Here is a 24,951-nt window from a genome sequence, read left to right as displayed (position 1 = left end):
TTAACGAGGGTCGACCTGGGTTGGGTTGATCCGAACCCAACCCAACCCGATCATTTGGGTCAGCTATCGGGTCTGACCCGAACCCGAAAATCTCAAACCCAAACTTGATTTTTTTCGAATTGAACTGTGTCAAGTTGATGAGTCGTGTTTGATTTTGACGCCTTTATTTGTAAAGCAACAAAAGTTTTTGCGTAAATTAAATAAATCATTGGATTATTAATCAATTCAGATAAAATATTAAATACAGCTTTTTGGTGAAAAATCAGGAAGGGGAAAAAAATACCAATTCCCTAAGGCTAAGCTATGAAAACTACTTTCTATTTTGGTCAACAAAACGACCGTGTTCACCACTCTTCTAGTCCGTTCTGTTTCAGTCGCAATGTCCGATTACTTTCCAGCCGAGCTTCTCGCTGAAATCCTTTCGAGACTCCCCGTCAAATCGGTAATCCGCTTCGCCACAGTCTGCAAATCGTGGCACTCCCTTATCTCCAATCCCAAATTCATCTCCTCACACCTATCGAATTGCAAGAATCAGAAAACCACCCTTCTCCTCAGACGTTACGATGCCCGCGACAACGCAGAACACTATTCACTGCTTGAGCGCGGCGGCGGCGTACCCTTTTCCGTCAACTCTGCTGCCGAACTCGAGTTCCCGTTCAAATCCCAAATTGGGTACTTCAGAATTGTGGGTTCTTGTGATGGGTTGATTTGCTTGTGCGATGATTACTTTGCTAATCGTTCTCGACCCATATTTTTGTGGAACCCGTCTGTGAAGAATCATCTCGATTTGCCCAAGCCCACCATCAATCCTAGCGGAGCCCACGTTTTTGTTCTTGGCTTTGGAGCTGACGGTCAGGATTACAAGGTTGTCAGGGTGGTCTATTGTAAAAAAGATGATGATTTTTGTTACAGCGTCCCGCCGGAGGTTGAGATATTCTCGCTCAAGACTGGAAGATGGCGAAAGATGATGGACGTGGACGTTAGGGTTCAGATAGTTGAACTTATGTGGTATCAAGTGTTTTTGAATGGGGTTGTACATTGGATCGCGTATCGATTCCTCCCTGACAATAGTAGCAGGAATTCGATTCTGACTTTCGATTTCGGGCATGAGACTTTTGGTGAAATAATGCTGCCTGATGATTTGTCTCGGGTGCCCACCATGAGCATGTTTATCACAAAAATCATGGATTCAGTCGGAGTGATCAGATATGAGAGAGCAGTGGGTAGTGAGTACTGTGATGTTTGGGTGATGATGGAGTATGGTGTCCAAGAATCTTGGACTAAGTTGTACAGGATAGTTATGGTCGAAAGGTTGGAGAAGGTCGAAAGGTTGGAGAAAGTAGTTTCCTTTTTTGAAAATGGTGAAGCTTTAGTGGCCTCACAGGGCCATGGTTTGGTTACATATAATCCCCATACAAGGCATATCAAGGGTCTTGGTATCTTCGGCACTGCACACTCGTTTTACATCGCTAATTATGTGGAAAGCCTTCTTTTACTGAGAGGACAATGTGGCGTTGCGGTGTAGGAGTTCTCGGAGGGGCAGAAGAACTGTTGTTCGAGGTGGCTGGTGCATCAAGTGATAGCATTTGGATTCTGACATGGCGTTAATGGTGGTTGGTCGAAGAAAGACATGGAGTTTTTAGACACGGGCAAGCTTGTGATTTAAGTTATACAGTTTCATGTGTTCTTGGAGCAAAATGTGGTTTGCTTTGAAGTGAATGTTTGTGCTTGGAAGAATAATATTGTTGTGTGTTTTTTTTGCTACCTTTGTTAGATACTAACAAGGTATGACATTTTTTGTATTGAAAACTTGCTGTTTTGTGATAAACTTTGTAACTTGCTGTCTGACCATGGGATGATGTATTTCCTTCAGGATGAACGAGTCAGCATACTAAATTATATGAAAACAAATGTTCGATTTATCATGTAACAAAATTCACTCTTGAATGTTATCTCTTACAGCCTTTTTCTCCTTGGAGGTATTTAGCTTAGGATTGGAAATTTGATCTTAATTCATCATGTAGGTTCTTGGACTCAAGATTGGTTCACTTTCATAAATGGCTTTCAAGGCGCAACCAATTGTTTTGGTGGACTTCACTTATTTTTTTGTGCATAAAAAAATGCATATCTCAAGTACACATGCTTCCTTTAATTCATATTTATTCCGTGTACGAAGTCAGATTTAGAGTGTGTTGGGAACAGAAGCTTTTGGAACGCGGGCAATTTTTTTCCCAAAAAAAAAAAATGGTGGTTGTAAATGCTTTCTTATGAAATGCACAAAGGAAGCCAAAAGCCATAAAATTTAGCTTTTGATGGTCTTCTTTAGTTTCTCGTTTAAATTCATTAAAAACATAACCTTTTTCCACCAAAATACAAAGTTACATAGTTGAAGAGATGCTAAATTTCTTGTTTGGAGACATGCGAACACAAGACAATGCAGTTCTATGTTACTGTTTGCTATATGCTACACCCGGATATTCATTCCTTGTATGATGCTAAAGGATGGATGTACGTATATTAACATTCAATATTATATGATACACGGGAGATACTTCTTCGGTAGCGCTAAGTAGCATAGAACTGCACTTTTTTACCAAGTTTCAGAGCACTATTGGAGTGATATGTTTCTTGTTCTTTACTGTGGGATCATTGCAAGTCTCTCCCAAATTCACAAGATTTGGTTCTATATTTTAACTTTAAAACTTTATAAGCTGCTGCAAATGGCGCTCATATAGGCGTACGGTCTCAACACAAATCTTGTGAATTTGGGAGAGACTAACAGGCCTACGGTCTCAACACAATTTCTTTGTTGAAGATTTAGATGGTGATTATAAATAGACCACAAAGCCGAAATAACAATATAGTGAATAGATTAATCATGGAAGAATATGCTCATACAGAATATCGAAATTACACGTAGAATCACAAAAAAGTGAACTGATAACAAACCAAAATCACTAGGTTTCATACTTTCTGAACATATATATAAATTTCCTATACAATAATTCCAATCCAGACGAATGCTTTTTCAAATCCCATCGACTCGGGGTGACAATCTATAGGCCCTTCCGTGCAGTTTTGTCCATCAGCAAAGGTCGTGAAAACCGATCCCAGATATCATAATTCATTGAAGATAGTTACTTCACTGATCATAAGAAACCAGTGAAAAATTTAATCGCGAGATCTGGAAACTTTTCCCTGGTGATAATATCATCCACTAGCAGTCATTTCTCTTCCTGTTTCTAATGATAAGTTTTTGGCCTAATCTTTGATAAGCCATCTACGGCCACAAATCTGATAACCACCAAAGGTTTGATCACTGCTACTTTCACCACCACTTTCTGCACTGGTATATCCTGATTTACGACGATGCTTCCTTCTCCTTGAATTACCACTGTCACTCATGCTTCCATTTAAGAGAGGATCATCTATTCCTCGGATCACTTTGCGTGCTGGAGATGATGTGGCTATGAAACTGTCATCCATGGTTTTCCTACCTTTGTCGTGTCTCTTAATGTTCTGAGAGATCTTATGCAACTTCTGATTGAACTTAGTGAAGCCCTTCTCCATAGGTTCCACTGCTTGATTGACTGTAAACTTGACATCGTTCATAATCTGCAAAGCCACAGCAACAAAATGCTTTGATCCAATTCTAAACATTAGTCTCAAAATGAGGAAATAGCTACATCTTTAGGTAAACTATGAGAACAGAAAAGCTAGAAAGACAGATACTATCAAGTACCACACTACCTCCATATTTTGCTCAGTGTGGCTATACGAAAGTTAAGAAACCTGTTCTTTCCCTTATATTTACAATGCAGCAGACAACTATGTATATTAAACCTTATTCCAAAGAAACAACTGCAGTCAAATGAAACAGCATGCACTTTGAGAGGCTGAGTTGAATTCAAGATAATGGTTTAATTCAACCTGGTGCCTGAAAGTTCCAATCTACAATACTATCAAACAAAAATCAGATAAAGGGGATGGAAGCTTTAATCAAATTAGATTTGGGGCTTGACTTGATTAAAAGATTAAGTTCTGTATCAAATATGCGCACACCATGACAGGGCACTGACCTACATAAGCTGTCTTAAGCCCAGAATTCCATGCTTACCACGTATGAAATCCATTTTGCAGGTGCAATTTCATGCCTGCTGTGTAAGTTCAGTTTCTGGTTCATGTGTAATGTTTTATGGACAGGAATATAGTTCCTGTTGTGCAGGAAAGTGTGAAAGATTCTTACAAAAAGATAAGCATGACAAACTCTAATCCGTTTCCTTTCTCTTAATTTAGAGATATTCCTGATTATAGTCAAGTAGAGTTGGGACTGCATAGATATCTCCCTGCGTAAATCTGATTAAGGTAGCTGAATATCAAAATTGGGATATCATATCATCCAACGATGCATTTGGATTCATCAATTTGATCTCCATGGGTTCACAATGCATTTCCAAATCCATCACGCTGTTCAGTGACATGAACAAAGTTCTGCATTTCACATTCTTCGTTCTTTTCAAACTCAGATATTTTTAGGAAAAATTTGAAACATTTGAAATTCAGTAAAAAGAGGTTCTTTCAAATTCACTAAATCTGTTTCATTTTGAATCCAGAGTCGTATTAAAAGTGATAAATCCAAATGCAGCCTTAAGTTATTTCTTTTCCAATTGCCAATCACTGGATTTGTATTTGTAAAAGCAGCCATAGAAAATCAAGTTCTTCATAACCAAAACAGTAACCTGACCAATAAAATTTTGTTGAAATTAAAAGGAACAGGAAGAAATGCAGAATAAATAACAACCAAAGCAGCTTGAAGAATCAGCAAGAATGAACACACCTATATCCCTGATTCCTCAATACTATCATGTAAGTCAAAATTTTCTCCTATTATTCAGAAAATGTTTTTCTCGTATTATTCAGAAAATGTTTATCCTCATATAAAAGCAGAAACTGTTGTATTTCGCCACTAATTTTTGTGTAAGGCATAGCATTGGCGAGAAGGATTAATATGCTGACGATGGACAATTATGCCAGTAGAGTTACGATGATTATAAATATCATTGAGCGATAATATCATGAAGTAGACCCATGTTTAATGAGAGAAAGACTTACATATTCACCGCCGCCAATAAAGACATCCCTCACACTTTCTCTTATGGTCATTCCACTCCTAACATCAAAGTCAGGTTGTGGAAGGCGCAATTTTGTGGGTCGTTCACTATCCCTAACCTCATCAGGATCTAGAGGGCAATCAACAGATGCATAATCTCCGAGGACTGCAATGGTTCCAGAAAAACGATCTCCCATTAACTCATAAGGCTTTGCAGGGAAGACATAAAGGTGAGCCACGGAAGCAATGCCCATCTGTGCTGGATGAATGCATATACCTGTTAAACTTTAGTCCTTACCTTAATAACTTGGAATAAAATAAATATAAATCACGAAGTCTAAATAAAAGATAGGTGATTTGCATGCTAAATTACTTGTTCGGAACTTTTTAGCCTATAACTATTTGGGAAAATTCGAGTTTGTCACATAAATAAAAACAATGAGTAATTGGATATTTTGTTGGTTGATGGACTATCAACAAATCAGCCATCATCTTTTGGCCTATAAACACAGCTTTCTCCTTCTGTACTTCAGATCCTTAAATCTTTGTAATGCTTATGCCTCTCTTGTCCTCGCTGCTTGCTTCCCCAGTACATAAGTTGACTCTTCACTTATTTCTAGATCACTAGTTTCCTTGATGCAATTATTAACCCACACACGGTTCCTTGGATTTCAGCCTTCCCATTCCCATTTTCTTAGTTGCTATTTATATCTCATAGATATGTTCCATTGCAAGAAAAACACTTCACATCTTAGATGCTCCAAATTCAGTTATTCATCCTATATAATTCTAGGTGTTTCCAAAAGAACTGAACAAGCATTGGAACATTTAACATATAAGAACATATGCACTCTTCTATTTTATAATCTCAGAAACAAATCATTGTGATAAATAAGAACATTAGAAAAGCTGCACTAAAGAAATAAACTCAGCTTAAAACAATTACCTCAATACAAATAATAAAGTCCTGAATACTCGACTTAAACTGCAATGCTTGAGCTATTGGACTTTTGAATAAACCAATTGAATAGAGAAGAGCTATAGCAACACCTTGCCACCAAGTTAAGAACACAATTGACTTGAATGTCAAGAACTTGTACAGCGGTTTGATGTGTGCTAATTCATCCTTCGTAATAGTATAAAATTGAACTAAGCAATATAAAGCCCATGACTGACTGAAGTTTAAAATTACAGCCATGTATGGGTACCTGAAAAGAAATGAAACAACATACCATGAGAGCTATTTGATCTCCATTTTGTTTCACATGTAAACATCTCAAGCTCGAGTAAATTAGCATTTTCACATAGATTATCACAGGAAATTATGAGGGGAAAGGACACAATAACAATAGAAAAATCAAATTACTAATGTTGCATCAATCTACTGTAAATCTGTTGTATATATGCAGTCATGATATAATATCAATAATGATGAATTTGAGGTACATTTACCCATCTAAGATGAGCGCGATTCAAAAATTAATTCAACAATAGATATTTCTGAATCTCCTGTAAGACAAGCAAGAAAGCTGTAATGCATTAAGGTATTAAACACCACACTCATTAGCACTAAGTCCAGTATGTAACTATGTATAGCATTTCATTTCAGTTTCCACCAGTTAAGAATTCCTTATTAGGAAATTGATTGAATTAAATAAATGTTCCAACTGTGTACAAAATCCAGTCCTTAGATGCAGAACTATCTTACCCGCAGTTCAATTTGAAGTCTCCTTCACAGTATACATCAAAAGCCTCGAGAATTACAGCTGAAATAGCAGTAAATGCTTTTATAATCATCTGTTACCAAAATTTAGGTGGTTCATTAAACATGGGAAGATAAAATATGGAGAAGAGCCAATAATGGAACATATTGAGATTTTCCTTTTGCAGATGAAGACGTACATATTGAACTATTCCAAACTTGATGACCTGATATACCCACTGACCAAGTTTCCATGGCTTTAAAAAACAATTCATGGGAAAGGGATGTTTTACAATTCCTCTTTCAGAGCCATGATGATCTAGGAGGGGTGTTTTCATGCTTGTGCGCCCTTCCCTCTCCATAAATTCAATTGTCCTCTCTTCTCCACCTATTTCACCACAAGAAAATACATTGAGCTGATCTCTAAAAACAAAAGCCAATTAGGGTAGCAAAACTCCCAGACTAATAACAATTTAGGTCAGATTCTCGATCATGTGCTAAAAACAGGAAATAAATTGAAAAGCTAAGTATGAATTCATAGTTTTTACATGAAAAAAATGTTAAATTTAAAAATGGATGGTAATAACAATACCTAGACAAGCAACTAGGTATCTTCCAAAGCAATACATGGCAAAGGATTCATAGCAATCTCGAAGGATCTCAATATCGACGCTAATTGCTGGGTCTACAAGTGATACAAACTGCACGAAAAACCATGTATCCGAGAAGAAAATATATCAATAAAAAAGCTCTACAGAAAAACTCTTCGCAGCTATAAGTACAGGAACCATGAAATTCAAGCAGATTTCCAGTTGGAAAATGAAACGGTCTAAGTTGATGAGCCCCTTCAGAAGACCTCTAGATATCCACATGAACAAGTTAAGAAATAACATAGAAAAACTAATCTTGACAAATGTAAAATAACAGAAACCATGGAACTCAAGAAGATTTTCAAGTGGAAGAGATAAAATTGTGTGTGCCAAAAGAGTTCACAGAGACCCTTCAACTGACAACTAGGAACCACATCAAACGAAGTAAAAGGAAAAAATAATTTCTCAGAAATTGAATGTTAGAATCACCCACAGGAAAAAAAGAATCCAAACTGAGATCATGCCAGGACAAATATGACAAAATCGTAATGTAATGATTTTATTTTATGGACATAAAAATTCGAATGTTCTAGAATGACTACAAATCAACTTTGATTGGTTAAAAAGCAAATCATGAAGTAGCTACATGATTTTTACTTTGATCAGATAAATGACTAGCTATAATGTGAGTAAACAACCGTTAATTTTCCAAGGCTACAAACAACCTGTCGATTAGCTATTATGATGTAAAACATGGCATATTCTTCAAGTCCTTTGAACGTTTCTCAGGTTCAAGACATGATAACATATATGAAAAACATTAACTGTCATCCATCAAACAAAGTTCAAATAATGCAAGACTTTAAAATCAAGGACACAGACCAATTCAAAATCAAAAGAAGAAAAAGCTTTGATTTCTACATTATTATACATAAAACAATAAACAAAGGACGTGATTCTTTGTTACAGCAGCTCCTTTCATTCTATGCCTGTCATAAAACTTGCAAAAAAAAACATAAAACATTATACCTTGTTACAGCAGCTCATTTCTTTCTCCGCCACTGCCATGACAAATTTGACCAAAACCTTTTAAAGGTGGATATTACATCTACTGCGAAATCATTCTCATACAACTATTCAATATGTGATATATCCTTCCATTGTTCTTAAGACAATTCAAATTAAACTATCAGCAAAATTAGATGTGGCGGGACCAAGATCACCAAGCTGGCAAATCCCAGAATCGGGATGGATTATATCAAGATTCAAGTGCGGAAAACTAAAGCAAAACAAACACACTCATGCATAGAGGAGTACGATCAAGGTACTAAACCACGCATTCAATTTTTTTGTTTTTGTGGTGAGTTTCATAAGTTAATTTTTTCAATTCTCTTCATATTTTTATGCATATGATCCCTCTGATGTGAGTGCAGCTCGGCCTTGCGTGGTTTTCACTATATAGGTACACCATATTGTGAAAAAATAATCAAATAAAATTAAAGTAAATACAAAAACACAGTAGTTTAACACCCATAGAAAGGAAAACGTACTGATTCCACAGCATAACAGGGTACCATCAATATCACTCCAATCAAAAACTTTTGTTCCTGGAAAGCAAAAATAGCTCAATAACCAAGATAAAAACATCCATGTTCACACATATAGGTATAATTATGAAAGGGGAATACCTCGGGATTCTTGTAGGCAGATAAATGTTCGAAGATGAGATAAACGGAAAGGGCCAGAGTCAGGACGGCAGAAACTCCGGCGATCAGAGCGGCCCATGTGGGTGTGGAATACGCGCCGCCGACGATTATGACGGCCCTATTCAAACAATAATAACCTTGATTTACTATGTTCTGCAGCATCAATTCAGTTTAGCTTCCAATCACAAATCGAGCGTTTGATTTTTCCTCTCCTCCTGATCGAAGATCATATAATTTATTGCAAAAAATTTCGATTTTTCTGATTTCTATTATTGAAGAAAAAGGGTTTGAATTTGGACAGAGACTATACGATTGGTAGGAGACTCTTCAAAGGAGCCGATATGATTATTAATAGTCATATATTATGCACCTGGGTTGACGTCATATCACGAAGCCTACATAGATTGTTCTCATCATATTAAAATAAGAGCAACTTATGATTCAGTCCCCCAAACTTTTCAACTTTGGTTTTAATATTCAATTTTCAAATTTTTCCCAAAATATCTCTCAACCTCATTTTTAATTAAATTGATTTTTCTTTTTAAATTAAAGGTCCATCATGCTTCCGTAAAATAAATTAAATCTTTTACCTTTTTGACCAGAATGCCACCGAGTTATATCCACCGTATTTTACAGACTGCTCCTCACAGTCTCAACCACACAATCGCAACCGATGGTTACCGACGCAGATTTCTTCAACAGCACTTAGCACAAACCTAATTCGTTTACTACCTTAGGGTGTACAATAAAAGATAAAATTTTGAAAATAATACATGAGAGGGGTTAGAGCAAAGATTTCTTTATTCAAACACAAACATTTATTATTACATAGTAACCTCCTGTAGAGGAGGAGAAACTTGTTTAGCTACTAATAGGAGCTGAGCTTGTAAAACACATAAATTTGAAAGAAAATATTACAATTTATTTGTTGAAAGAAATGAGGAAAATGTTCGATGATCTTCACTTATTTCTTCCTGCCTTATTTATAGAAGGCCTCTTCGGATTTGAAACCTAGATTCCAAATCTTGATAAGTCTTTACAGCTTGCGTATGGACCATATAGTGGTTGAGTGGTCCATTGTGGTGGTCCCTCCATTTTGAAATGTCATTTTCTAGATTATTAGTCTAGAAATCAACTTCTCTTCTTCTTTTATCTCTCCGCATACCCAGTAGAGATGAGCCTGTAAGCCTGTAAGACATCTGCTGAAATTTTCATTTTCTTTGAAATGTTGAATTAACCATCTAAGAGCTTCCAGCTGATATCTGTTTTTCTTGATTCTTCTTTTCAAAACTTTCAAATATGTAAAATACATTTTTAAGTTTTGTTCTGGTGTGATTTACTCGTTCCCATTCGTTCTTATTTATAGATGTGATTGGGTCCAGATTTCTTGTTTTGTTATTGGATTCTCTTTATCTTTAAAGATAAGGTATCCAATGTTCTTTTGTCATTTACCACCCATTATTGGTGGTCCTTGTCATTCCACTCACATGGTGGCCTTTCTTTTTTGTTAGGGGACTAATCACATGTCCACTTTAACTTTGTCGTGGAATCTTTGGCTTTCGAGGTCCCCGAGGAAAACGTGCATGTGGTCCATCACCACTTGTACTGTTTTCGATAAAGTGTTTACGATCAGATCTCGGCTTGAACCATTTACCAAACTCCAGCTCTTCTGCGACCCTCTTCCTACATGTGCCATATTATAGAATTTTCGGCGAGTCTCTTTACTTGCCGGCAGCTTGCTGTTCCACAGAAGATTTCTTTTCTTTTCGAACAGGTCTTCTGCAAAACTTGTTGTTTTTCCTGTCATTGTATTCAACAGGAAAGATCCATTTACAGAATTCTGATAGAATTTAAATGGATACTTGACTTTGTCCATCTCTGTTAGACAGACCCAAACTCCCCATGCTCTCCTGGTAGATATGTCATCTTCGCTAAATGAAGAGACTAGGGGTGTTTCATTTGTAGGAAGATCCTTTATGAATTTCTGGACATTCAGGTCTGGTTTCCTTAGTTTCATAAAATGAAAGGCTTCGTGTGAGCCTTTCCCTGCTGGTTCTGGTGCTGTACTGAAAAAATACAGTTCCAAAATATCTCTCCTGGACAAATGATCATTGTTTGTCCAAGTTTCATGTATCGCTTCCTGTATCCATTTTGGTAATGCTGATATCTCCGGGAAGCTGGGTGAAGTAGTATAAACTGAGGCAAGAGCCCCAAATTCATACCAAGCTTTGACCTACTTTGGATATGAATTTTGTTTCATCCATACCCTAAGATATTTTCCTGCAACATCAACTCGAACTATGGCTGAGTTGATGCCAATTCTTGTGTTTAATTTCTCCCAAGTCTATTGGTAAACCTGAAATGGAGAAATTGCAGCTTCATTAGTACCAACCTTAGCTTTACCCCTGTCAGTATTGGGTCTAAGGTTGATCTCTCCCTCTTCAATCCCCGAGGTGAAGGGTTGAATTGAGGACTCGAGATAAGGATCTGGAGTCTCAATTTTTGTTTTAGCCGACTCATCTGGAGATGATCCCGACTTAACATTTGTGCTAGGGGTATTCGAATCCCCTGCTCCAGGTATAGAGTCATGTACTTGAAAACTCTCCATTTTGGAAACCAGTGGCTTCTCAATGCCTTGGAGGAGAGACCTTTGAATTACAGACCATAACTAAGTATATGCCTGTAAACATCTTGTAATGCGATCAGAGACAATTCTCTTATCTACTTGTTGTAGCCTTCCCGCAACTTCTGCGTTTAAGGTCAGCTTGTTGAACTCGGTCTGAATCATTTCAAGGTGTTCCCTCAAATGCCTCTGCATTTTGATAATAGCATCGACATCAATGCTGTCCATCTCTTGTTAAAAAATCTGCAAGAATATTCTCGTGGGATTTAATAATCACAATATCAAAAATATAATTTTGACATAATGCCTGCCTTCTTAATAATCTGGCCTTCTCAGGTTTAAACTCAATTTTATTCCTTAAGAAAGCTTTCACCTGTGTATTATCAACTTTCAAAGTAAATTTCTTTGCAAATAAAAATAATGGCCATTTTTCAAAAGACCTTTTTACTTCATAAAATTCTTTTTCGTTGATATGCCATCTTATGGCCTCTGAATCTGAGAAGAGTCCGCTGCAGTATCTGCATGGCTGTTCTCCATCTGGTGTGAGCTTGGTTAAAACTGCAGCCCACCAGTAGTCACTGGCATCAGTATATAATACCAGATCATCTTCGTCCTGAGGAATAGCCATTTTCGGAAGATTTTTACAAATCTCCTTTAAATAGACAAGTCCTTCTGTGTGTTCTTTTGTCTATACAAATCTTGTATCTTTCTTTAGTAATGGACTGAATACTTTCCTGTGTTTTGCTAGATTTTTAATAAACATCTCAGCAAAATTAACAACTCCTAGAAAGCTCTGAAGTTGTTTCTTTTCTTTTAACTCATTTGGAAAATTTTGCACCTTCTCAACTATGTGATCTTGCAAAATTATTCCCGACTCATCGATTTCTATTCTAAGTAATTCGATCTTTCTTGTAGCAATAACTGCTTTCTTTTCTGAAAGAACCAGTCCTTCTTTTTTACAAACATTAGAGAAAATCTCTAAATGTTCAATATGTTCTTCCATATTTTTAGATGCGATCAACACATCGTCAATATAGACAAACATAAACTTGAAATAATTTTTAAATAGATTATCCATTTTCCCTTTGAATATCTGAGGTGAATTAGCCAATCCCATTGGTAATACCTCCTAGATATAATGTCCTTGTGGTATAGAGAAAGATGTGAATTTCTAGCTTTCATCCTCCATCCTAATTTGATAAAATCCAGACTTACAATTGAATTTAGAGAATATCTTTACATTGCGTATGCAACTGATTAGATGTTCTCTACTAGGTATAAAATACCCATCAAACTCTAGAATCTTATTAATTTCTTGATAATTAATAACCAATCTGGGTTTGTTCCTTTTTATCTCACCATGATTTCTTACCAGAAATCCAGGACTGCTATATGGTGATATTCCTGCTTTGATCAAATCAAGATCCAAATGTTCCTTGATTATAATCTGCATATCCCTTTGATCAATGATGTTCATTAGGATAGGTCTGCAACGGACAAATTCATACTCTTTGCCTTCCTTAATCTTAAGGCACGCCTTGAGTCGATTTTGGTCCCACCATGCCAAATGATCTTCATTGTAATTTTCTTTGATCCTTTTCTTGACATCTTCTAAGGATACCTTAGATTCAAACTTTACTTCATTCTTATGTAGAGTTATCTTAAGGCATTCTTTTCTTTTGGTTGGAGTTCTTTATCTGCTCGTAACTTGATCATTGTTTCCCCAAACCTTCTAGAATCCTTCATTTTTGGGTTCAGAATTTTTCCTTCATCACCACGATGGCTGCGAAACTGGATTGACAATTTTCTGTAAAATGCATCTCTTAGTCTCTGGACTATGATTTTGTGATCATAAAGAGTTGTGAACACTAATCGTCTAGTCTCATTTTCTTGAGTATATGATTTAAACATTTGAAGGAAATTATTTCCTAACAGAATGTCAGCTCATGTATCATGAAAATAGATTGCTGGTGTTTTAACCTTGTACCAAGGTGTTTGTCCGGCACCTCCAATCATGATTTCTGCCCTCTTAATCCCTTTAACTAAGATTAAGATTCGTCTGGAAAAATCTCTTCCAGCAATCTTGGATAAACCTTTTTCCAAATTATTTGGAAAAATTCCTCTTTTTGCTGTACAGATTCCAACACCTGAATCAATATAAGCAGCAAAATATTCTGCCTTATATTGTTCATACAACATTCCTACTGTAATGTATATCGAGAATGGGCTTGTGGTCATTGGATTTTCTGCATCCTATCCTCTGCCATAAACTCCATTCCATACTCTAGGCGCTTCCAAGGTTTATGTTCCTCGAGAAACTCTAGTCCAAGAACCAATTGATCTGATTCTTTTCCTGAAATTCCTGTGATATGAACTTCCAATTCTCCAACCTGGATCATTCCTTGGTAAGTTCCTATCATAGGTTGTTCTAAATAGTATATGATATTACATGGAAAGTGATTACTTTGTTTTGTAATATCAAATACTATTTCTACTTCTTTCCACCCTTCGGGGCATCTGAGTTTTCCTATTGTGGAAAAACTTTTTAGCTCCTGTTACGTTTCTTGAACATGTGTTTTTCCCCACCTGTAACTTGTAATCCTATCTCCTTGAAAAGATAGTCTTCTTGTTTTCAATCTAAGACTTTGATTCCTCTGTAGAATCGGTTTGTCTTGTATTTGGATATCTGTTTCCTATATTAAAAGAAACTCACATCTTTCTGGATAAATTGCCTGAGCAACTTTTCCAAATATCTCTGGTATCTCAATAAACTCATTTCTAATAAACAATTCTGAATGATGTGGATTAGATAGAACATATGAGATTTGATAGGTAATAGAATATGGCCTATTACCTTCTTTCATCAACCTTTTCTCCTTGAAATTTCGATGTAATGTTAAGGCTCGACTGAAATCTCGATCTGCCAGGTTGTAGGCTATCCTTGGATAGATAACTCCTACAATTTTTCCTGCACAAAGATTTCCTGAGATAGTTCCCAGTACTGAATCTTGAAGGTTCCCCATTCTTTTATCGCAGATAGCAATATCAATGGGCGAATCTATGCCTTCTTTGAAAGTGACTTTTATCATGATCTGGATTGCTCCAATATGAATACAGGACATTGTCCTTGTTACTTATATCTTGAGTTTTTGTAACTCTTCCTTAATTTCTTCAAAAAGAATTAATTGCATCTTCATTCTATTTCCAGTAAGTTCTATTGGGATTGTCATTTCCCTTCTGGAAACTTTATAGATTAGATGATGCTTTCTATTTCTTAGGCCAAGATTTCTGATAGGATCGGTTGAAGTAAGAAGAGTGTTTAGAAGGGGGGGTTGAATAAACACTCACGGATTTTGACTCTTTTTCGAAGGTTTGAATCAGTTTGGTGAGAAATTAATTCACAAGATCTTGTCAGTCGATCACAATCAGTTAACTGTTAAGTGTGGAATAAAATTGACTGAGAGATAGAATATAGTAACTGAAAAACTTAAAAGATGCACAAGGTTTGTTTCTGGATGTTCGGAGATTTCAATTACTCCTACGTCACCCCTTGTATCACGAAGATAGGATTTACACTAAAAGACTTTGATCAATACAAGACTTGTAAAGACCCACTTCAGTTTGGACTTAACAATGCCAAGACTGAAACTCTTAGTATACAACTCAGTTTACTTCGAATGAAAAACTTAGCACAACTGATCTCTAGGATCAAGTTTTACAGTAATCACAAAGTGCTAAAGTGCTCGAAAGATAGCCTGAAAGCTATGAATGTATATGATAAGCGTGAGCTTGAATTTTAGCAGAGTAACAGTAAGAGAATTTCTCGTTCACGTTTCACAACTGATTTTCAATGTGTATTGTGCGTTATTTATTCTTCAGCTGCTTCTCTATGCTATTTATAGGCTTCCTTCCAACGGTAATATTCAATACGATTTAAACTTTCTATCCGTTGATATGCCATGTCCAAATTCTTCTGCCAATAGTACAGTGCACCTTTATCTGAATTGCGGCGTTGCCACTAACAGTTGCAGACTGTTGTACTATTTGGCGGTTGTCGTTTTCAATTGATGACGTGTCCAGCTGAAGGGTCAGTTGAAAGGTGGAAGCTGTTAAGGCTTATAACTACAGTCAGTTGACTGCGCGTCCAGTTACATAGATCAGTTGGCTAGATTCAATTTGAAGCTGCCGATTTTATATGATCAGTTAGTTTGATCCTTTAGCCCTTCAGTTTGTCAAACATCCAAAATTTAGTTTCCAACAATTTCCTAAGAACTTTTCTACTTGTCCTGCAGAGAATCCTTGATATCTCTGTAGACTAAGATTTTCTTTCATGATTCTTTGAACCATGTTATGAGATATTGTTGTCTGGCTAAAGAAACCAGACAAATCCTCATGTGTTTTGTGTCGAAACACCTCGTCTTCAGTCAGATTCTGATTCAGTTCCATCGGATTCTTCCTGACTTAGGACTTCTTCTTCTTCATATATACTTTCATCTGAGGAAATATCCTCAAATCTGTATACCTGAATAAGATCTTGGTAATAAACTGCTTCTTCAATATCAGGGGTTGGATCGAATCGTTTAATACCTCTTTTTTCATTTTCTGGATAGTTGGTTGATATATGACATCTTGCTCCACAAGTCCAGCAATTATAATCTTTAAAACTTTCATTAGCTCGGGTATGAGCTCTTCTGAAAATTTTCTTTGTAGGTGTTCTTCCTGCGCTTCGAGATGTACTCGATGCTTGGGAGGATATCCTACTTCTTGATGGTCCACTTCTTTGTCCAGATTTGTAAGATCTGGCTTTCTGTCTAGACCATACTGTTCTTGGTTTCCAAGAACTTCTTCCACTTTTTGCATAAGGATGAGTCCTAAAACTTTTTCTTTTATGCTTCTGTGGTTTACTTTCAATTATCGTTGGAAGATCATTTTCCTTACAACACAAAGGAGTACGTTTATTAATACCCCTTAAACGCTTGTAATTTTTTTGTAATGCTTCCAGATGACACCATTCTGCCAATTTTCCTTTAAGGAAAGAGGCTCTTCGTGCCAATGTATCTGGATTTCCAAGTACATATTCCCTTATAAGCATTTCTCTCCAAGGACTTGGCATTTGGTGAAGAAGATTTGCATTGCTATATCTTCTTCGACTCCTGAATTCCATCTATATTTAGTGAATAATATAATGTATTCATCCACTAAACATATATCATGTAATTAAAGACTATACAGAGTTTGAGTATATTTCTTTCTCTTCTCTGTATCTTGACTGTTGAAATAGTCTATCCCTATAAATTGAGCTTTAAAAATGGTAGCCATTCTTCCGGCTATCTCGCTAAGAGATTCTACGGCTAAGACTGACTCTTTGGTTTCAGTCGAAGTCATGTCCCAAGCAATTTTCAATGATCTCATAAGACTCATTTCCAACAGTTTAATGAATCCTTCTCTGTTGAGATCAAGTGTTCCTGCTGCGATTCTCATAGCAGATGTTCAATCATCAATGAGATCTTCTCTGTTCTTGAAGTCTAACACATCCAGGTTAAGCATAACCCCATGAAGATGTATACGTTCTAGAATAGATTTTCCATAGGGAGTCTGGTGCAAAGAAATTTGATTCCTCATTGACCTTGTTCCCGCTGGGTGTGCTTCTCCACCAGTATAAAAGTCTGTTTGGGGTTCTCTCATATTTGTATTCTGAGATCCCACACTTTTTCTTGGTGGTTCTTGTGAAGACGACCATGTTATTGTAGGTTGTTCACCTCCAGTCGTGTTCATCTTTAGATCTACAACTTTAAGATTTACAAAAGATTCTGCAAGCTCTTGTAGATCCTCTAGACCAATCCTTTCTAATGATGTCATCAGATTAATTTCTTTTCTGAGACCGTTTTTATAAGATTGATCATATTTTCTTCTTCAATTAAAGGTTTTGGCATCACCTTGGCTTTCCCTCTTTGATGTAATAAGGGTTCTGTGCCAAAGGATGGTGGTAACCTTTCTTCTGAAGTCCTTCTACTAGAACTTGGTTATTGGTCTAGATTCTGAAGTCTTGTTCGAATATCCTTTAATATTCCAAGAATTTCTTCTTGGTTTTCAAGGATTTTCTCCACATTCTGTGGTACATAAAACAGCATATTACCTTAATTTTGTACCGTCTTTTGAATTTATCTAAGATCTCCCGAGAGTTTAGAGGAATCCGGTACTATCTCCATAAACTTATGAGACTATATCATAAATTTACCTGAGGGTGCTGTGTTGACCCTTGCGGCTCCTGATATCTAACCAATGTTAGAGGCTCTTGTTTGTATTCAAAAATATTGGAATAGTTCTTATAAATAGTTAATATTGAACCTGGGTTCGGATTCATGTAGTTCTGAGAAAATTCTCCTCCTCAAACATTTAATTACTTTATAATAATAAAATATGTGTTTGAAATAAATTTATCTATAGCTCTGATACCATTTTAAAAGCGCGGAGGATCAATTAAAATTTAAATAAGGAATAAGGGCAATTTTGGCATTTTTTAAAATCTTTTCTCTCTCCAAGTACTAAAACACAAAAGGAATCATTTTGTGTACTGATTCCAAATTAACCCTTAAAATAATTATATATACTCGGAGCATATGTGTTGTATGTGTAATCTAAGAACGATCATATATATGAATCATGATCATTAATATTTTTTAATTATTATTAAAAAAAAATAATATGATTATATTAAATATGTGATTTGTAAATATAATATGTGTAACGTCTAAAAAATCAATCTACGTAAACCATATGCATGCAAATGAATTAAATTACATAATTGTTTTAGTTGATTGATTTTAAATGCTGGTATGATTTCATGAAATTGAAAGATTTTATCCGAATATTTGATAATAGGTTGGGGAAAGAAGATCGGGGACGACTAAGACAAAATAAATTTTTTTCAATAAATATTTTCGAAGCTTATTAATATGATTAAAAATGATTAAATTTTCTAAAAAATGTTAGAGTTCGAATTATTTTATGAGACGAGCTCGATTTTATCCGAGAAGCCGGTTTTGGGCTGACGATCGCATATTCAAGCATTCTAAAATGCAAAGGAACGTTTCGAAACTCCCTTGACGCATCATTCAATACATAATATGCATGTTTTGTTTATTTTGCATAAAAAATATTGGAGTTTAAATTGCTTAACGTTTTGACGATTATTTTTAAAGTTTCGAAAGCTTTTACGTATATATGAACGTGTTATGATTCCCAAAAAGTACGCTTCCAATAGGATGTGTTTTAGGGACGGGAAAAGAGTCGTTAAGGGTGGAAATGAAGGCTGAAAATCTAGCTTGGCTAAGGAGGAGAGAGTCCTAGGGTTTCCTAGCCACCCGATGGTATTATGGTTCGGCTAGGAGGGTTGTGCACCGAGGGCTCGGCCAGGGACTCGGTGAGGGATGCGACTAAGGGCTAGGAAAAGTCCTAGGTATGCTAGGACTCAAGGACGGCTGCTAGGGAATAGTCCACAACCACATGGACTCTTCCCATGAACGCATATGTGCGGTCTCTGAGGGGGATGGTCGTGGCTTGGTTGGGTTGGTCTAGGATGGTCCATTAGGGTCTATGGAGGATGGTCAAGGGTCGGGACAGGGGCTGGTGCGGCTTGGTCCAAGGTGGCTCGATCAAACTTGAGGGAAACTCGCGCGACTCTTGTTCATGTGAGCCAAGGGCTGTGCATGGGCTAGGGGCTGGTCAACTAGGTTAGGCAAGGTCAGTGAGGGTCCAGGAGGCTCGGGTGAGGGGCTGGTCTATGATGGTCCGGTGGTGGCTCGACAAAATCGAGCCGTGGCTCAATATGTTAGGATAATGTTCCGCCGAGGCTAGGAAAAAGAAAAGGGTTCAAACCATGGTCCATGTGGGTTGGTTCATGGTTCACGAGGGTAAATTTTGTATGAAAAGTTCATGATAAAAGTTTGGGATTAAAATATTAAAGTTTGAATTAATTCTGGAATTACACGCTTCAGTAATTAGTAAATAGGAAATTAAATCGAAAACCTCGAATTTAAGCCAAATAAAAATATTAAAAATTAAATCTAAGATTAAATAATTATTTGCAATGGTCTAAGGTCAATGAAAGTAAGAAAAAGTCACAATCGAGATATTTTACATCTAGGGGAAAAACGATAATTTTACACCTGGGTAGTACGAAAAGGGTTGGCATCGTCCCGAAGGGTCATAACGCATGTTAAACGATATATTATGATGATTTTAACGAAATTATGATATTTTATGATTGATGGTAAAACTGTACAAATTTTACTGTGAAAATGCTATTTTTGGAAAGTCATGATATTTTATGAAATAAAAGGAAAGGAAAAATATTTTGAAGGATATGAATTGACTGTGACAAAGATGATTTATGATTTTTGGAAATATCGTGAGGGAGAAGGCCCCTGAGGGAGTCCGTTTATAGGACAAGGTCTCGGATGGAGCCCAACGATCGTATTTTCATTTTTACGTCGGTGCCTTGTGCACGTCCCCATGCGCAATGGTGAGTTAAGACTGATCAGTAGATCATGCGATAAAAAGCTAGTCACTTTCAAGGATCAAATTTCACCCAAAATGATAAAGGATTGAAAGCTTTACGATTTTATGATTTTACGATTTATGATTTATTTATGCTTAAAAGTATTTTAAATAAAAGTATGATTTTAATACATGGACTTGTATATGTATTATTTGTTACTCATGTTTAGAACGTGATGAGTCATTAGACTCAATAGGTTTGAATGCTGTAGGTGATGATTTTGCGAGACGCGCTTACGCTTGAGTGGATCAAGGCAGACAGTACACTCCCGAGGGACATTTATTTCCACATTAGCTTGATAGTCAAAGTTTTAAAAGATTTTGTTAATGATTTTATTAGACATTTTACGCTTTATTTAAATATTAGTATGATCATGTTAAAGATTGGAGTTGAATTTTGTCAATTGACGATTTAGGGAGTTTATGCACTTGAGATTTATGTGTTAAATTATTTGGAATTATGGAAATGATAATTTATAGTTAAAGGGCAAATTTTCGAAATAATTTTTATAAAAAAAATTAATAGAATTTCGAAGGTAAAAAGTAGAGGGTCGTTTCAGTTGGTATCAGAGCAAAGGATCCCCAAAGGGCTGTGTACTGCCACTCTGAGAAGCTCAAGAAATCACGCCTCAACTATGTGAGTTTTTACTGCTTTATATTTTATATGCTAAAATTCTTTTAATGCTTTCATGATGCATGATATAGAGGTTAGGTGCATGATATTTTAAATATTAAGTGCATGTTGGTTACTTGTTATGGACGAATTGTACAGAGATGCCTCCTAGACGAGTTCTTCGCAGTGATAGTGAGGGTAGACACGAGGAGGAGATTCCACAGCCTCCTCCTAATCAGGATGCTAGCGCTCGTGTATTAGCGGGCATGGCACGGTTATTAGAGCAGCATGTGGGAAATGCTGCGAGGGTTCGACCGGAGGCAGTCTATGAGCGTTTTAGGAGGATGAACCGCGAGAATTTTCATGGCACTACGGATCCATTCGTTGCTGAGAGATGGATTCGATATTTGGAGGTTATTTTTTGTTACATGGATATGGCGGACGCTGACCGAGTTCGTTGTACCATCATTCTGTTGAAGGGTGACGCTTCCTTATGGTGGGAGGGAGCGGAGCGAGGGGTGAATTTGGCGACGTTAACTTGGGAGGACTTCAAGAGGGTATTCTACGATAAATATTTCACTTCTGATGTTTGTTATAGGCTCAAGAGGGAGTTCATGAGTCTCCGTCAAGAGGATTCATCTGTTGCCGAGTTTGTGCAAAAATTTGATAGGGGATGTCATTTTGTACCCTTGATTGCTAATGATGATGAGGAGAAGTTACGACACTTTTTGGATGGATTGAGGCCGACGATCTGTCACGATGTGATGCTCACCGACCCTACTAATTATACTACTGGCGTTGCTAAAGCCTTTCGAGCAAAGCAGTCACTGAAGGACATTGATTGGGAGATGCAGCGCAAGAGGAATCGTGCCCAACAAGCTAGTCAGCATAATAAGAAGCATTATTCGGGACCACCTAAGCGACTGGGACATGCAAAACCACAAGGACAACCATCTAAGGAAAATTTCCCGAAGACAGCTGAGAAGCCACAATGCAAGGAGTGCAATCGTCATCATTACGGCAAGTGCATGTCGGGCACCTACAAGTGCTTCAAGTGCGGATAGATGGGACACAAGGGTGGCGATTGCCCAAAGCTCAAGCAACCTATGACTGGAAGGGCATATGTAATGCATGCTAAGCAAGCGGAGCCAGATATTACGCTTATTACAGGTATTCCGAATATTAGAGCATTTTAAATTGCCTTATTTCTTGAGATAATAAGTATGAATGCTAGAATTGAATTGAGGTGCATGGAACTTGACGAATTAGAATTGCATGTTACAAAATTTTAGGGTTTAAGGAATGAAATTCTTGCAAACACTAGTTATTTGGATCAAATTGTAGAAGATTGAAAATTTAAGGGACAAAAAAGCAATTTTCTAAAATTATAGAGGAAAATTGGGTAAACTCGAAACTCCTTAAGGGTTAAATGGCAAAATCCAAAATTTCTGGGGGCTAAATGAAAAATTCAAAAATCTTAAGCTGTCATTTAGCAATTTAAAAAGCTTAATTGGTTGATTGGCAATCTCAAAATCTCCTAGGACTAAAATAAAAATTTTAGAATTTCAAAGGAGGGCCCAATTGGTAATTTTCGAAAATCTGAGGGACTGAAATGCTAATATGGGAAATTAGGAGGGCTTAGATGATATAAAATTTCTAAACTTTATGGCCGCACTCGATAATAATACAAATTTTATCAGGCCAAATATTGCTAGCGGGAATAGCGACCTACGCTTTACTAGATTCTGGAGCAACACATTCTTTCATATTTGAATCCTTCGTGAAGAAATTGAGAATCTTACCAGTAGATGTGGAGACATGATTCAGAGTTATAGTGCCTTCTGGGGAACATATGATTTCTAGTAGCGTGGTTAAGGATATGAAACTTAAATTGCAAAAGAATATTATACGACCGGACCTTATAGTACTACCTATGCATGAGTTCGATATTATTTTGGGCATGGATTGGCTTACACTGAAGGGGCCACTATTGATTTTTGGCGGATGACATTATCTATTAGACCATAAAATGGAAAGCATTTATATTTGAGGCGGCACAAAACAAACAAATGTCGCATATTATTTCATGTGTGCGTGCGAAGAAGCTTATTCAAAAGGGGTGCCAAAGTTTCCTTGTTAGTATTATATCTGCACTCTAGATAGACAGTTGATCTATTGTGGATGTGGAGGTAGTTAAGGATTTCTCGGACGTATCCCTTGACGATGTTTCTGGTATTCCACCTGAAAGAGAAATAGAATTTGCTATTGAGTCGATGCCCAGTACAATGCCGATATCTAAGGCAGCATATCGATTAGCACCTGCGGAAATGAAGGAATTAAAATATCAAATTCAAGAGCTACTAGAAAATGAATTTATTCGCCCTAGTTTCTCACCATGGGGCACGCCAGTGTTATTTGTGAAAAAGAAGGATGTGACTACGAGACTGTGCATTGACTACAAAGAGTTGAATAGATTGACAATGAAGAAAAAGTATCTATTACCTCGAATCGAAGACTATTTGATCAATTGCAAAGCTTCAGTATTTTCGAATATAGATTTACGGTTTGGGTATCACCAATTGAGGGTGAAAGAGCCAGATGTACACAAGACGGCTTTCAGAACACGTTATGGGCATTTTGAGTTTCTAGTGATGCCTTTTGGATTTACTAATGCTACAGCGATCTTCATGGATCTCATGAATCGCGTATTTCAGCCGTATCTCGATCAGTTCATTATTGTTTTCATAGATGATATCTTGATATATTCCAAGATCCGTTAGGAGCATGATCAGCATTTGAGGACGACCTTGCAAGTATTACGAGAGCGGAAATTTTATGCAAAGTTCAGCAAGTGTGAGTTTTGGTTAGAGAGGCTGGCATTCTTAGGCCACATTGTGTCAAAAGAGGGAGTAGAGGTCGACCCATCTAAGGTTGAGTCAGTTAAATAATGGCCAGTGCCTAAAAGTGTGACGGATATACGTAGTTTTTTGGGTTTATCTGGCTACTATCGCAAGTTCATCAAGGTTTTTTCATCCATTGCAATACCCTTGACGTCATTGACGATGAAAAATGTGAAATTTGTATGGTGGCCAGAATGCCAAAAGAGTTTTGACTAGTTAAAGTGTAGAGCCCAAAATCAGTACACATAAACCCATGCATTTATTAAAATTTTAAATTATTTATTTAATTTTAAAATGATTTTTAACGATGCATGATTTATGATTTGTATTATTTTAAGTTATTACATGTTTATTTGATGCACATTAAAACGTTTTCTTGAGTTTTATGTTTAAGGCGAATATTTGATACGGGATCGAGAAAAGAGACTGGTGACGATTTAGGCGATTTATGAATATTATGGTATTTTATTTCAAGTCAAGAAAATTGGTATTTTTAATGATTTATGAAATTTTAATCATTTTAAAGCATAATTTAGTTTATTAAGTGATTTTAAGATTTTAAGCTTTTCAAAAAAACGAATTTGAATAGTTGGGGATTTTATATTTGAAAAATTTGACACTTGTGCATTTTATTGAAAATTAATGGTGCTACTAAATTAGTGGAGGATTAGTATTTTATTTAGCATGTTAATTGGCTATTAGTATTTTTATTAAACTAATTAACCCCCTAATTATCTCCCTAATAAATACACAAACACCCCTACACGTTTTCACACTCTACACACAAACGCTCGACACACACACTCACACACATATTTGTTTTGTTCTCTCTTTTTACAAGAACTAGGGTTCTTAGAGTATCCAGCAGCCACCCCTTTCCCCTTTGATTTTCTCCAGTAGACTCACGTTCGATTATAACAAGAAACGTGCCACAAGTCGTCAAGGATCGGTTCTCGCATATCCTCGCTTCGTTATTCGTCGTTTCGTGAGTTTAATCATCAAGGCATGTATATTCTTTTACTTTTCTACATCGATCTTGTCATAGTAAATATTTTGATGCATATTGTGTGTAAAAATCCGTTTATGTTATGCAAAGTTTGAGCGTTAATATTTGGAACGATTTTGAAACAGTTTTTAGATCTCAAAAA

The 24,951-nt window shown here is 36.5% G+C and overlaps 2 protein-coding genes across 5 annotated transcripts; one reads left to right on the top strand and one right to left on the bottom strand.

Annotated features, from left to right (window-relative positions):
- The first annotated feature begins 302 nt into the window (after nucleotides 1–302).
- LOC140985190 (F-box protein CPR1-like) lies at nucleotides 303–1,955 on the top strand. The gene has a single exon (XM_073452964.1). The coding sequence runs from the start codon at nucleotides 380–382 to the stop codon at nucleotides 1,523–1,525; it is 1,146 nt and encodes a 381-aa protein (XP_073309065.1). The 5' UTR covers nucleotides 303–379; the 3' UTR covers nucleotides 1,526–1,955.
- Nucleotides 1,956–2,850: 895 nt separating this feature from the next.
- LOC140984277 (protein LAZ1) lies at nucleotides 2,851–9,461 on the bottom strand. Of its 4 annotated transcripts, none has more exons than XM_073451555.1 (8): nucleotides 9,091–9,455; nucleotides 8,953–9,009; nucleotides 7,405–7,513; nucleotides 7,013–7,200; nucleotides 6,819–6,907; nucleotides 6,057–6,318; nucleotides 5,113–5,364; nucleotides 2,851–3,615 (listed from the first exon to the last, which is right to left on the bottom strand). In XM_073451555.1, exons 1-8 carry the CDS (start codon nucleotides 9,268–9,270, stop codon nucleotides 3,262–3,264), a joined length of 1,491 nt encoding a protein of 496 aa, XP_073307656.1. In that variant the 5' UTR covers nucleotides 9,271–9,455; the 3' UTR covers nucleotides 2,851–3,261. The 4 variants fall into 4 exon arrangements, 2 of the variants coding, with proteins under 2 accessions (XP_073307656.1, XP_073307657.1); XR_012176589.1 differs by having other exon boundaries at nucleotides 3,374–3,615; nucleotides 5,113–5,387; nucleotides 9,091–9,461; XR_012176590.1 differs by having other exon boundaries at nucleotides 3,374–3,615; nucleotides 5,113–5,369; nucleotides 9,091–9,461.
- Between the last annotated feature and the right edge of the window lie 15,490 nt (nucleotides 9,462–24,951).

Source organism: Primulina huaijiensis, chromosome 9 (assembly GCF_012295235.1).
Source record: "Primulina huaijiensis isolate GDHJ02 chromosome 9, ASM1229523v2, whole genome shotgun sequence".
NCBI lineage: Eukaryota > Viridiplantae > Streptophyta > Magnoliopsida > Lamiales > Gesneriaceae > Primulina > Primulina huaijiensis.
The sequence above is the reverse complement of the archived record's forward strand: the minus strand, read 5'-3'. Positions and strand labels throughout refer to the sequence as shown.

Coding starts and splice junctions, on each gene's coding strand:
- LOC140984277 (XM_073451555.1), bottom strand. CDS start 9,270: ATGCTGCAGAACATAGTAAATCAAGGTTATTATTGTTTGAATAGGGCC. Junction 9,010..9,090: donor CTGCCTACAAGAATCCCGAG/GTATTCCCCTTT, acceptor TTTGCTTTCCAG/GAACAAAAGTTTTTGATTGG. Junction 6,908..7,012: donor AGTTTGGAATAGTTCAATAT/GTACGTCTTCAT, acceptor TTTTGGTAACAG/ATGATTATAAAAGCATTTAC.
- LOC140985190 (XM_073452964.1), top strand. CDS start 380: ATGTCCGATTACTTTCCAGCCGAGCTTCTCGCTGAAATCCTTTCGAGA.